The sequence below is a fragment of the Cercospora beticola genome, chromosome 3 (genome assembly GCF_033473495.1).
Source record: "Cercospora beticola chromosome 3, complete sequence".
Lineage (NCBI taxonomy): Eukaryota > Fungi > Ascomycota > Dothideomycetes > Mycosphaerellales > Mycosphaerellaceae > Cercospora > Cercospora beticola.
Window position 1 is genome coordinate 2,786,012 of NC_088937.1, and position 13,299 is coordinate 2,799,310.

At 52.8% G+C, this 13,299-nt stretch overlaps 8 protein-coding genes across 8 annotated transcripts; 4 read left to right on the forward strand and 4 right to left on the reverse strand.

The window, feature by feature from the left end:
- Positions 1–409: 409 nt before the first annotated feature.
- On the forward strand, positions 410–1,735 carry RHO25_005064 (uncharacterized protein; the record flags this gene model as incomplete). The annotated part of the gene is made up of 1 exon (XM_023595969.2): positions 410–1,735. The coding sequence occupies one exon, from the start codon at positions 410–412 to the stop codon at positions 1,733–1,735; it is 1,326 nt and encodes a 441-aa protein (XP_023456508.1).
- A 209-nt stretch (positions 1,736–1,944) lies between these two features.
- Positions 1,945–2,672, reverse strand: RHO25_005065 (uncharacterized protein; the record flags this gene model as incomplete). Its single annotated transcript, XM_023595970.1, has 4 exons — positions 1,945–2,009; positions 2,065–2,211; positions 2,285–2,343; positions 2,404–2,672. 4 exons carry the CDS (start codon positions 2,670–2,672, stop codon positions 1,945–1,947), a joined length of 540 nt encoding a protein of 179 aa, XP_023456507.1.
- A 923-nt stretch (positions 2,673–3,595) lies between these two features.
- On the reverse strand, positions 3,596–4,405 carry RHO25_005066 (uncharacterized protein; the record flags this gene model as incomplete). The annotated part of the gene is made up of 1 exon (XM_023595971.2): positions 3,596–4,405. The coding sequence occupies one exon, from the start codon at positions 4,403–4,405 to the stop codon at positions 3,596–3,598; it is 810 nt and encodes a 269-aa protein (XP_023456506.2).
- Positions 4,406–5,295: 890 nt separating this feature from the next.
- On the reverse strand, positions 5,296–6,952 carry RHO25_005067 (uncharacterized protein; the record flags this gene model as incomplete). The annotated part of the gene is made up of 2 exons (XM_023595972.2): positions 5,296–5,649; positions 5,702–6,952. The coding sequence occupies 2 exons, from the start codon at positions 6,950–6,952 to the stop codon at positions 5,296–5,298; spliced, it is 1,605 nt and encodes a 534-aa protein (XP_023456505.1).
- An 839-nt stretch (positions 6,953–7,791) lies between these two features.
- RHO25_005068 (uncharacterized protein) lies at positions 7,792–8,170 on the forward strand (the record flags this gene model as incomplete). Its single annotated transcript, XM_023595973.2, has 2 exons — positions 7,792–7,794; positions 7,850–8,170. 2 exons carry the CDS (start codon positions 7,792–7,794, stop codon positions 8,168–8,170), a joined length of 324 nt encoding a protein of 107 aa, XP_023456512.1.
- A 277-nt stretch (positions 8,171–8,447) lies between these two features.
- On the forward strand, positions 8,448–9,571 carry RHO25_005069 (uncharacterized protein; the record flags this gene model as incomplete). The annotated part of the gene is made up of 2 exons (XM_023595974.2): positions 8,448–8,693; positions 8,744–9,571. The coding sequence occupies 2 exons, from the start codon at positions 8,448–8,450 to the stop codon at positions 9,569–9,571; spliced, it is 1,074 nt and encodes a 357-aa protein (XP_023456511.1).
- Positions 9,572–10,182: 611 nt separating this feature from the next.
- Positions 10,183–10,756, reverse strand: RHO25_005070 (uncharacterized protein; the record flags this gene model as incomplete). The annotated part of the gene is made up of 2 exons (XM_023595975.2): positions 10,183–10,629; positions 10,694–10,756. The coding sequence occupies 2 exons, from the start codon at positions 10,754–10,756 to the stop codon at positions 10,183–10,185; spliced, it is 510 nt and encodes a 169-aa protein (XP_023456510.1).
- Positions 10,757–12,320: 1,564 nt separating this feature from the next.
- RHO25_005071 (uncharacterized protein) lies at positions 12,321–13,175 on the forward strand (the record flags this gene model as incomplete). The annotated part of the gene is made up of 1 exon (XM_023595976.1): positions 12,321–13,175. One exon carries the CDS (start codon positions 12,321–12,323, stop codon positions 13,173–13,175), a length of 855 nt encoding a protein of 284 aa, XP_023456509.1.
- Between the last annotated feature and the right edge of the window lie 124 nt (positions 13,176–13,299).

A 13,299-nucleotide genomic window follows, 5' to 3' on the forward strand; every position in this document is an offset into this window, starting at 1 on the left:
GATATCACACTCGGATGAACCATCAACGACGAAGTCAAAGGCGACGCCACAAAGACAGCAGGTCGAGGCTCATAGCCAGTGACAGTTGCCTGCGATGGAAGCTCTACGACCTCTACTCATGCAGCATCTGCCACGAGCAGTTCTGTCAACCTTAATGCTTCGCACGCTGGCTATTTACCAAACGTCTTCGCTCATCTCTGCGAACCGTTGTGCGGTGCACATGTTGAGCGCGTCGTGGGTAGCTTCCTGCCGGCCCCCGAACGTTCAATGCATGACTCTTTAGGTTTCTCACAGCCGGAATCTCCTACCCATGATAATATCTTCACAGATATCCTTAAGAGCCAACTTCTCATCGTGATTCTCAGATTTGCTTCTAACGTGTAGCTTTGTTCCACATCAATAATAAGATATGAGCGATCTGGACTGGGAAGAGCGACACTTCAGCCGCGATGACCTTCTCTACAGCATGGCGGAGAGCTTACAACATGAAACGCCCACACGGCATAGTCGATTCTCTTGGTGGAAGATGGCAGTTATAGCAGCGCGAGAGATCGTTGAAGAAGATGACCGACCTTCCTTCGATGCCAGCTCGTGCTACTCACAAGGCAGTGCACCAACCGCAATCACAGAGCCAGCTATGCCTGCCCCATTGAGACTGTTGACTTCGAAGGCTGCTCTCCAGCCATTCGTATTGCACAAACAATCAGGTAGCATCGACTCCGAGCTGGACTCGCCGCTCTCGCTTAGCGAAACTATCAACATTGAGGACTGGCCGACTCCCCCAACCAGCGCCATATCACCTACTCCCAAATCGGAATTTCCGACCTCGAAGGCTCCCTGGATGGTTGTCTCTCCCAAGAGGTCAGGCTCCTCTCGAAGTCCACTGGGTCCGGCTCAGCCTCAATCGCCAGGCCCAATCGCAAAATCCACACAGCCAGCGATGCCACCGCAGATAATGCAGCCGCTACCACAGAAACCACCATCGCTGAGGATAGATACACAAATGAGACAGCCTGTGCTACCTGGAAAATCAGTCGGGCGCACACCAGAGAACATTTCTCAGTTCAATCAAAGCCAGCCGCTTGATGATGAGTTTTTGCAATGCCAGCTAGCTCAACTTCGATCAGAGGTCAGGACCCTCCAACACAAGTCTTCCACCCTCGAAGAGGCCCTGAAGCAGACAGTCAACGATCGAATCGCCGTGCTCGCAAGACGAGTAGCTATTAGTCCCGACAGCTGTTCATTAACCGATCCGATACTCGATCCCTACTCGCCTGTGCTGGAGAGAGGCAGACCTGTGACCAGATCAGGCTATGCGCTGAACGAGGGCGGATTCTGGGAGGGCAGGCCGTCCACGTCTCTCAGCATGCTACCAGAAATCGAGGTCCGACACCGACCTTCACGGGCCTCGCGCATTCGACCTGTTCAGAGCGCGGCAGAGATGAAGAGACCTTCACCGCCAAAGCTCAGGAAGAAAGCAAGCTTGAGCCTATTGCCGAGCACCGCTGGGCCGCCTAGGACCGATTTGCCTTCAATCTTTGCAGAAACCAGTCCACTTGAACCGCCGCCATTTGGGCAAATTGCTATCACAAGCAAACCGCACACAAGATCCATGTCTGGAATTCACGTTTTTCGCCGTGCGCATAAGCTGTCTGGAGAGCTTGTATCACGGGAGCCCAAACTCCACAAGATCGTTGACATTTGGAGGAATTTCGGGAAAATTAGTGCACCTTAGCAACATCGGGACCTCCAGGCCGGAGTATGTTTCCTTGCGTAGAACACTAGCTAATATTGCCATGCTCAGAATGCTGGTCATGGAGACCGTGCGCGTAGACCAAGAAGTTAATCGAAGAACAATATTCATCAGTTCAAGCTATCTGTGCCTACGATTTATCTAGCTTAACTCGTGGCAACTTTCGATCGTCAATTCCCAGCCAGTAACATTTAGTTTCCATCTGGATAGACATTCTCTGGGTGGTATCCCGAAGATGGGCTGTAGAGAGGGCCAGCTACGACAAGTCAGCACATGCTTCGCTTCGAGTTTCATGATATGAGCAAACTTACTGTTGGCCTCATGACCGGTATTGCCATTGCGAACGACATTGTGTCCTCGATCTGGCGTCAATCTATTCTCACATTGAATCTGGGCATTGCCGCCGCTCTGCGTGCTTGACCCGGTCCAGATGTCGATGTGATATTTGCCGTTTTTCCCTTCGAGCGCAAAGGGTAGCACGTGTACGCCGTTGGAAAGTCAGGAAACGGGGTCATCTCCACAGAGACTTACAGTCCTTGGTGCACTGTTCACAAGTATCCTGGAAGATGAGGTACTTCTTGGTGTACGGGCTGAGGAAATATTGTCAGTCTATATAACATGGCAACGCTTTGTGTTATGTATCAACTCACTTCCAGACAATCTCACACTTGTTGAACTCGCCAGGGGCAGTGGCGAAAGTGCGTGGATCGTCATAGGTGCCTTTGCCGCCGGCAGTGTATCCTCGACCGTAACCACAGTCGTATGCTGTCTGAGCTGAAGGCGGGTCATTGTCGGGGAAGCCGTAGAAGGTATGTTCGACATTGTTGATGGTCTGAGCACGCTTCTCTAATGACTCTGGCAGGGCTGAGACAGCCGTGGCCAGAACGGCCAGAGTGGTGCTGAGGGTCTTAATCTGCATTATGTCGGATAGTGAAGACGATTCTGTTGGCGGTAGCTCTGGTGTGCTTGAAGGAAAGGTAGGGAAGACTTACGAGAGACTGACAGACTTATATATCCCTTGCCATGACCCTCAGTGTCCCTCGACATCCTGCTGAGTTGTGCAGGACCCTAGAAGGCCTTCGACTGTGACTGGTCCTTGGGATGGTGCTACCGTTGCAGAGCCATTTCTTTGTCCACTCATGGCTAACTTTTGACCGGTTTGGTTCTCAGCTGAGCTCGTTCCAGCAAGCCGATGGAAAGCCTCACGAGAGAACTGTACGCGCGCCGTGCATTCCGAAAGAGAAGTCACATCACAGCTTCTCATCAACAGCAGATCTTTTCCAGAAGCCTCAGGATAAACGGATCGATCACATTCCTCGGCTCGTAGATCTCGTCCAGAAAGGAGGAGGTAATACTACTTGCGGTCAGCTTTCAGTCACACGAGGTAGGCGTTACAGGCCGAAGCTATAGGAGACTTGCAGGCGGCACGCCTGATCCTCGAGCAACACAAAGTGTCTCGTTCCTGGGTCTATCGGATCTCTACGCGCATTAAGCTCATCTAAGCTGCTGTCGATCGTCGTCCTAAGCTACTCTTGGCAAGCCGACTGCGACACCACACGGGAGGCCTGACTCTAATGGTTGTCGATCTCAGCTTTCCTGCAAAGTAGCACGCATATCTCCAATAGCTGTTCTGTGTGACGAGACAGGTGCGGTGGGACAGAAAGCTGCCAGATAAACCAAGTTTCGTTGATCGCTCACTCCGGCTGTTGATTTCTGAGGTCGAGAAGTCACAGGCGCCTGTGTCATTTCAATCCTAGGGTCATCAAAGAGCTTTATGCAGTCTCTGGGCCATCCGAAAGTTTGCAACCAGCCATAAGATCACACAACTCTACCTCCTCCTTCTCACCCAGACAGACAGACATAGCCCTCACGTTCATCGATATCGAGCGTGATTCTTTTGTTTAACTCTTGCATCTTGTGCCAGCAGGACAGAATGCCTTCCAATACGCCAGATTTGTCGATGCCATCCAAGATATCGCGCAGGCGCAAACCTGATGGATTCTCGACACGTGCGTGAGCCATGTTATTGAAGATGCTGAGGTATGCCGCCTTGACTGGTGGATCAGTCAACAGCATGTCGAGTTGGCTATCAACGAACTGCCGCACTGGCTTGAGTTGTGGTGGATCGGCCGACTCGATCTTTTTCATGCGCGTGCCTTTCGAAAGGATATGTGGTATGATGATGGCCGTATTCAGCAGGACCGTGTCTCTTTTACTGATTCTGCAGTCGAACAAGTCGGGTTCGTCAGTGGCATTGCTTTTCTTGCACAGAAGCGCGTTCAGCTTGACATGGATGCGGTTCTTGCAGCTCCGCGACACTTTCGACAGTGATGCGGAGCGCTCGACAAGATCTTGAGGATGTGTGAATTTCAGCTCGATGATGCTGCGTGGGATAGTTGACTTCAAGAGAAGCACTCTTTGGACTGCCGAAGAAGAGTCGATTTGAGACTTCCAGTGCTGAGCGACCCTACGAAGTCGCAAAAGTTTCTGGACGTTGAATTCACGCAGCACCAGGTCGAAGAGCTCGTTGATGAGTTCCATTTTGCTGATGTAACGCTTTGTGGAATCAACAGGCGGATTGAGCACGATGCTTGATCTTGAAACGGGCTTCGGTGTCTTGCGCAGCCGCGTGGGCACCCTGTACTTGGTCATGACGAGTTTGTTGTGTGCTTTCGTTGGTGATGTTGGCTTGCAGTGAGTCTTGCATTTTTCTGTCCAAGAAGATACGTGACTTTGAATGTCGAAAAAAAAATACATGGCCATGAGTGAGGCCACAAGACCCTCCACCATTAATTTTCTGGTAGTCTTGGAGCGTACCACTCTTCATTTGATCACCGGACCGCAGAACCCGTGGAATTATTAAGATTTCCAAATGCTTCGAAGTCGTGCTGCCACGATATCGGATGTGGCACCAGCTAGCATCTTTGCGTCGGGTGAGGAGCATCTGGCCACTTGGGACCTGAGAGGTTCTTGACCGCCATGAGACCTCGGCCACGTATCAGAAATTGTGCATGTACTTCAGCTACCACGAATAGCCGGCGTCCAATATGGCCTTGGAAGAGATGTACTGGTATGGATCTTGGCTGTGTTGACCACTGCTATATGCGTGGTTGCAAATGAGCACTTCCAGAGGGGCGAACGACATCCTATGGCGCTCGCAACTTTCAGCAAGCAGACGAAATGTCTCGCGCATATGGACTTAGCTTCTTGTTGCACCCACTCAGGCCTCGAACCCGACAACGCTCGCGTCAGTCCAAGGGAGATCGTAGAGAACACATATTAGAGCAATGAAGCTAGTTCGTTGAAAGGTTGAAAAAGGGTCTCCAGAGTGACTTGTACAGTGTTCCCAAACCCAAAGTCGACTGTTGGGAAGAAGGCCACACACAACCTTCATCGCACCGATCCAATGCATATATGATAGCCGCTTGCACGCGAAGCACACACGCACCAAAACTCCGAGCCTGTCGCTTGTCTAGTGTGTTTTATTTTTGCAGCGTCGCTCTCATTCTCCTGCCATTACCTCGATGCTTCTGTTAGGGCTTCTAGCCTGGTCCGCTCGGTGTAATGAAACCTCCTGCGATGTCTACCCATTGCGGAATGCAGGATCCTTCCTTGCCTTCCACGTCCACAACATCAGTGTCGCAGCGGCATCTGCAGCCAACGCCATTCTCTTTCTCGGGGTCCCATTTCTCCCAGTATTCGTCTTCTTCCTTTCGTTCCTTTTCGTCCAATGTCGTCGATTCAAGATAAGGTTCTCGTGGCATTTGCCGCGCCGGCGCGTTTGCCGGGCAGTGCTGAATTGTAGTATGTCTGTAGCCGTAGTCACGGAAGTAGTGAATATCGCTCGGCGAGAGAAGTGCACCTGCTGCAAGCGAATGAATTGGCGCATCGCCCCACTGTAACTTGATTAGCACTGGAAATCTCCACATCAAGTCGAAGCGAACTCACCCGTTCCATCCAGAAGCCGCCCGACTTGTCCATCATCTGGAAGAACTCTTCATATTCCTTGCTCCGGAACCAGTCCAGTCTCGCAATCTCAAAATTTGACCAGAAATGGCACATGTTGTATATCTCGCCTTCCATTGCTTCGGGATCGATCTCGGGTAGTGTTCCTTGTCCCGGTTCTGTTCGCAGGATGTCCTCTGGCAGTGGTTTCGTCTTGCCATCTGCGTAAGTAGGATCTTCTTTCGGCAACTCGTCAGGTGGTATGGTGCCAGGCTTGGGCGTGCCGTCTTGGTTGTAGCCTTCCTTGGGTTCGAGGAACATCTCCCACAAGCCTTTGCTCTTCAATCCGTGCTTACGCTTGTATGCCGAAGCATACCTGAAGATGTTCGGCACAGTCTCCTTCAGCTCCTTGACGGCAATCGTGAAGCCGTACGTCTTATTGTTTCGCTCCATGTGTACGAACGGGTCGTATGTCATGTCGCAGAAGTATTTGATCTCCGGCTCTACTCTCCAGTACCAATCGTACTTCTGCAGTAGCTCGTGTTTGTAGAAGAAGCCAGAGTAGAAGCGACACATGTGGTGGTAAGACTCCATGCCTCCGTACATGATGGCCTGGTCGCCTTGCTTTCTAATGCCCTCCTTTGCCACATTGGCATCGGTCCAGTTGGGAAAGCCCCAGTGCTCAGGGCCAATCTGACCGAACTCCACAGGTGATGAGGTGTAGTTGGTGACGGTCTCTTTGAATGTGCTGTTAAACTCTCCGTCGTTCAAGAAGACATATGGGTAGTGGAACCATCTATTGAAATGCCTCTCCACGCTCTTCAAACTCTCAACGACACCATCCAGCTCCTTGTTCCGTGCGAGGACCACAAATGCAGCATTCGCGCGCGGTGTCTCCTTGGCCGTGATCTTTGGATCCAGACATCCCGTCACGAAGACCTTATCGTACTTCTCACTGATCTTTCTGATGCTCGGCGGCGAGCCAGAGGGTATAAGTCGCGCGCCAGGCGAGTCTGGATGGCGCACGAATAGCGTCAATATCGCTATCACGACGATGGCTGGAAACAGCAGCACGATGTATAAGGGCACGCTGATCTTGCTGTTGCCACGTATCCGCACTCGCCTCTTCAGGAAGGATACGCGTGGCGATATTTTCTCAGTGACATCCTTGAGCGACGTGTTCTGCAGCGTCTTCAGTGTCGGCAGATTCTCCGCTGTAGGTATGCGCTTCTGGAGGCCCTTGACTATGTCCATGATGGGAAGTAAAGCCCTCGAGGGGCAGTGCTGGGTGCGTGCTCAATCGCGGCGCGAGTCGATGTTGTGAGGGAATTCTGCCGGGATGTGCGTGCAGGGCCGAAAGACGCTGGTTGTCGTCGCTGCTGCGTCAAAGAAGCGGCTCACAGGGTAACGAGCGTCGGGGAAGGAGAATGCGCCGGCGGCACGGGGCTCTGCTTTTCTCGAAAGCGCACTTTGGCGGAGACTCGGGGTTGCGATGTCGTGACCTGACGGCCGGGCGATAGAAGACGGTGGAAGATGGAGTCTTCGTGTACGTGGAGGAGACGAGATGTTGGAGATTTGGAGTTGAGCCCCTGCTAGCGGGCTGGTGGGAGTAGAACTAGAACTTGAAGCGGCTCCGAAGCGAACACCTCACCCAGTTGCGCATGTCTCATCAAGGAGCTATCACAATATTCAACACAAGCACTACAAGCAATTACACGCCAAAATACCACGTTTGCCTCTTCCGCTGCCACAGATAGGGGAGGAGGGAAAATGTTGCTTGCCATTCGCCATTCGCTCATGCACAGCTCGCCAGAAACTGGAAGCCGCGTCAGACTTGCCTTGGCAAAGCGTGATCGCCGTACTTCTACTGTACCGCTTACGCTATAATTATCGCTTGCAGCGGCGAGAGACTGCACCTGCTCACCGTCGCGCTACTGTTGAGACGCGTCGACGTACTGCTTGCCATTGACAGCACGCTTCTGCACCTCGTGGAATACTCGTCGCACTACGGCACATAAACACAACGACACATCGCGGGGACGCGACGTTGCTGGGATATCCTCGCCTGCCTCGTGCCGGCGGAGAGCGTAGAAATGGTATACTCCACCCAATCTGCACAATCGCAGAGCAAAGCTAAGTACCATGTCGCAGTCGCGCGATTCTTGCTTCACCCATCTACATCTGCATGCTGCTCACCATGCCGACCTGCTCGAAGACTTTACGCGCATCAAATTGCCAGCCGAGGAGATCACTGTCGCTCCTCAACATCAGCCACTGAACCCAGACGATGAAGATGATATCGTTCCAGACCAGCATGCTGCTTTTGGCATTCAGCGAGCTCAGCAGAAGAGTCGGGAACCAGCCTGGCGAGACCTGGGACTGCAGTCTCTCATGAGCGAGGGCCCGTCAGCCCGCTCTGCGCAGAATGGCCAAGCGGCGGGAGGGGCCATGAGCGCAACGAGATTAAGATAATTGGAGGATTGGTGAACAGACCTGTTCTTACGAAGCGGACATGAGGACGGCCACGACGAATTAGACACGAGTAACCAGAGATACGTGATAGCTGCTGCGAGGAAGTGAAGTGGCTCACTCAACCGTTGCGTGCTGACGCACCTTCGCTTCATTGACTTCACTTGAGGTCATCAAGCTGTGATCAAGTGCCGCATCTTTGGCTGTCTCGCACTTCTCGCTCGACGACACAACAAACAACCATTTTGCAATCGATTCCCCTGCTACCAACGCACTTGACATGGCCTCGCTGGAGATGAGAGACATGCACGACATGGCCGAGCGCGACCGCGTAGACTCGTGGGCGACCGGCATGTCTCGAGCCAGATACTATTCGACTCGCCCGCTGCGTGTCACCGAGCAGCCGGAGTTCACCTTCAGCAATTATTGGGGTCCACCAGGCGGTACTGCTGTGCAGGTGCTAGATGCAAGCGCAGAGATTTTCAAGCCAGCAGTGACAGCACCAAAAGCCATACCAACTCCAAAGGTTCGTGATCGCAACTGCCTTTGGGGGACTCAGAACTAACTTGGGGGCAGGTACTATCCACAACCTTCATTGCGGCTGGCAAGGCTCTCGGCATTCCCGCACTACTTGAGGCGATCTTATTCGAACTGCCCGAGTGCGACCTGCTTACAGTCCAGCGGGTGTCAAAGATGTGGCAGGCTGCAATCGAGAAGTCGAAGGGTCTGCAAGAACGACTCTTCTTCCAATCCGCTCCTTCCAAACACACATTTCTGGTCACGCGTACGACATTCGACAGCAGGGCTTTCCCGAACCGCCATCGCTTCCGCACCCTGATTGTCGTCCAAGACCGCGTTCCGGCTGTTACACGAAGCTCAGGATATCTGCGTAGTGCTGAAGTCAAGCTCAATCCACTCGTCGGCACTCTGCTCCCCCTGCCATGCAAAGGCGATCTCGATTCGCGCGCAGCACTCGGAGAACGCGTTCGAATCCGCCCCAAGCTCCTCAACGTATGGTTCGGCTCTACTCGCGCACCGCCATCAGTCTGGAACATGTACCTCACTCAACCACCCACCTCGCGCGTCACAGTCTCCATTTTCGACGACTATGAGCCACAACTGCCGCTCCGCAAAATCGTCAAAAAGGCCGGAGGAGTCAAATTTGGCGACATTCTCGAGGCCTACGGCATGCTGATCATTGCTTGGAAGACGACAGTGAGCTCCAATTGCCCAGCACATCTTGTCGACACCACAATGTGCGCCTCACCGCAGCCAAACCTGTTCGTGCTTTTCGATCCAGCGCAGGGCGATGTTGGCAATTCAATCTTGATCCCAAGTGATCGTGACATCAAGATGGTTCAGGCAAGAGCTGAGTTGGCTGCTGCCGAGAAGGAGCTTTCTTGAGGCATTGACAAGTTCTGCATTGAGATCAGGCTTGAGACGACGACTTGCTGTTATCGCGCCAACTGAAAGATTTGTGGCTTTGCTTGAGCGAAGGAGGTTGCGCCCCAGCCTCCCAACTACTTTGCTTGCTCTTGTAATTCCAACAGTGTATTGTGCGAGATAGACTAGGTTGGCTTTGTTACTGGGACAAGCCTATATGGGCGTACACAAAAGTTGCAGTAATTCTCATTTTCTTGGCCAATGATCCTCCACATCAGCCCTCTTCCGTCCTGTCTATTCGAGCCCAATGTGTCAGCTGACAGTCACCAGCACAGACGACAATCGCCTCGAACGCATTTACTATGCCACGCTGTCTAAAATTGCCATATCATTGAGAATTGGGGACGGATGAGGATAGCGCTCGATGATCGTTGTAATTAAAGTTGCTAATAATGCCAAATAGTCTCCATGCTGCCGTAAGATGAAAGCTGAACCTGCTCGAGCTTTTGAAACGTACAAGAAGAAACAATGCGTGGACTCATGCTGACATTATCGATAAACCCGACTCGCTCCAGACGCAAAAAACAACTCATGTGAATCCCCCACAAGACTCAAAACGACGGTCTTCATGCTCAGCGCTGCTTAAGCTGTCGGGTGTGAGCGATAGTCTCCACCAGCGTCGTGCTATCAGCACTGTAGTTCCTCTTGTGGTTCTCGTCTTGTGCTTTGACTAGGTTGTGGAGGGCACCGGTGTTGTGCGCCAATTCGGGTGGATCGAGGACCTTCCAGAGTGAGGACAAGTTCCTCTTGAACGAAGGCCTCTTGGCTTTTTCGGACTTGTCTTTCTTGTCTCGCACGAGCTCTGCTTCAGCGCGAGATTTCTCGTCCGGCGATGCTGGAGGAGTTGGTACGAACGATACACTCTTGTCGCTGCCAGCGCCGCCCGACATACGGGCGGGGTTGTGAGTTGTGCTCAGCCTTGGTGATGGCATCGGCTCGGTGGTTTGTGTGGCCATGTCTCTGCTGTTCTCGCTCGCTGTGGTGTAGGTGCTGCTATCGCTGTCGCCTCTATGGATTTGCTGGTGCTCGAGTCAGGAACATATACTTTTCAAGAGAAGGGTGTCGGAGGATTTAAGTACTCACTCGGCTCTTGGTGACTTTGCGCTTAAGAGGCACTTCAGTGACTGGAATGGGATTGAGAGACATTCTAGAACTGGAGATCGAGGGCTGGGATCGTGTTGCCTTGGGGTGATCTCGAGCGTCACGGTTTGCTGTGAGAACCGTGTCGAGGCTATGAAAGTGAGAGGCAAGGTTTGGACGGAATTCTACAGCTCCAGGAACTGGGAATGCAGGACTTTAGAGCGGTGCTCACGGCGAGCACGGTGCCTGGCTACGTGTCACACGGAGGCGCCCAACGAGGCTCATCGGCATTGGGCTGAGAGATCGCCCTGCAGTCGCGGAGTTGTGCATGCTTCCACAGATGCACCTTGATGAGGATAGGACCGCGTGGACAAGACGTAATGAATCTCTCGTCACATGTGGTTGAATTGTCAGAGCGATTCGATATGGTGCTAATGTTCGATCTCGTTGTTTCCCTATAGCTCTTCGAACACCTGGTCGAGTAACAAAGCGGGCTCTTGCACATTGTCGAAGTTGGCCATCGCCCTTGCGATCCGCTCCGGAGTGGGTTGTCAAGAGAAACTGACAAGGATATGCCAGGATGTTGATGTGCATCAATACCTGAAGCAGGCCGGATGGGCTCGGGACTCATCCGTCGGCCGCCAGATTGGCCACGCGACGGAGAGCGGTCACGCCTCGACAGCTGTGTCCAGACTGTTCCTTGACGTGGCGTCTGTCCAACAGAATCTTGAATTGGGGATGGCACGCACCCAAAGGAGTGCGTGTATACGGGCGACCAGTCACAACTGCGGATGCGCATCAATCGCGATACACTCGATCGGGAGAATGGACAGTTGATAGCATCAGCTTGGGCCAACTGTCGCAATCAGTCCGATCAGTAGGCGCCATTTGCGAGACGGGAGTGCAAGTGCATCACGCTGTCCAGACTCGTCGAAAAGCGGCATGGCCGACTCAAGTGGGATATTGAGGTTGGGAGACAAGAGCCACTGCCCGGTGCGCTTCGTGCATCATTGTCGTGTCGCGCTCGAGTGATGTCGAGGTTCCTCGGAAAGCAGAGCACAGGAAGGCAGGAGAGCGTTTGACTCGGCGAGAGGCAGGGAACGGACTCAGCTCCATCGGCTCGTGCTTTCTCTCGCCTCGCTGCACTGTTGATTTTGTCTCTGCAAAACACCTCCACCATGCACAATCAACGAGTTCCGTCAGTCAGAGACCGCGCGAGACCGTGCAGTCTCAATTGACTGCAGCACCGAAAGGCGTTCTAGTCAGCAGTATGTGATTGAGGACGCGTTCTTGCTCGGCCATCGGGCTGTCGAGCATCACAATGCCAGGTTGCCAATTACTGGACTGATACGCGAGGGTCTCAATTGGTCAAGAAATAAAATGCACAAAACTGTAGACATGATCGTTCGTAGTCCGGCCGTGAGCTCGGCAATGAGCCCACCACTTCGGCATTGCAGGTCTTCAGGCGGACAGAGCTATTTGTCCCCGCAGTTCTCCATTTTTGGTGGCCACCGCAACGCGGAACAGGAACACTCCGTAACACCTACGAGAGTGTGGCATCTTGCGAGTACTGATCTGCCTATCTTCGAACCCAAGACCCATTCCTTCCAGGCACAGACAACAAGAGAATATGAGTTCGCCAGTAGCATTCGTTACTGGCGGAGGAAGCGGCATAGGTCTTGCCGTAGCTGAGCACCTGATACAATTCTACGGCTACCGAGTTGCCATTGCCGACATCGTTGAAGAACGTGCCAAAGAACAGGCTGGCAGGTTAGGTGACAACTGTTGGGGCATTCATCTCGATGTCTCGGACTACAACGCTCAAGCAAATGCCTTCCTGAAGACCTGGGAATGGGGAGGTTGTAGACTTGACCTGGTGTTTCTGAACGCTGGAATTGGGGACTCCGACACGCTTTACAAAGACAGCGCTGTGGACCAACAGACCGGACTGCCAGCACCAATCGATCTTCGCGTCTTCGATGTCAACGTGAACGCGGTCATCCAAGGCATTCATCTAGCCCGACACTTCTTTTCGGAGAAAAACAACAATACTGGAGGACGCATCGTTGTCACGTCTAGTATGCTTGGCCTGTACCCGAATCACAGCATTCCACTGTACACAGCATCCAAGCACGCCTTGATCGGTCTGGTTCGCTCACTGGCTCCCGTGTACATCAAGGACAGCATCACTATCAATGCTCTTTGCCCTGCGATCGTCGAGACCAATTTAATGCCTGCGCATATCGCGGCCCTGTGGGATCGGCAGCAGCTGACACCACTCAACACAGCATTGAAGGCTGTGGACGCGATATTGGCGGACGATAGGCTCAACGGGAACGCCATTGAATTGTCTCTGGATGAGCTGGTCTTCAAACCGAAACAAGAATACTCTACGCCGAACATAAAGTTCAGCTGCCAACAACATCTCTTGTGGGAACAGGTCGCTGCGCCGAACTTGCCGCGGGAGCCAGGCAAGAACATATAATGGACGAGTTCGAGAGGGATGTCAGCGTAATTGTGGCCCGGGAGAGCCCATCAAATCGTACAAATCACTTAAACCTCGAACCGAAGGCAGAGACTGTGTGAACGCCTCGACACCACTTTCCAGC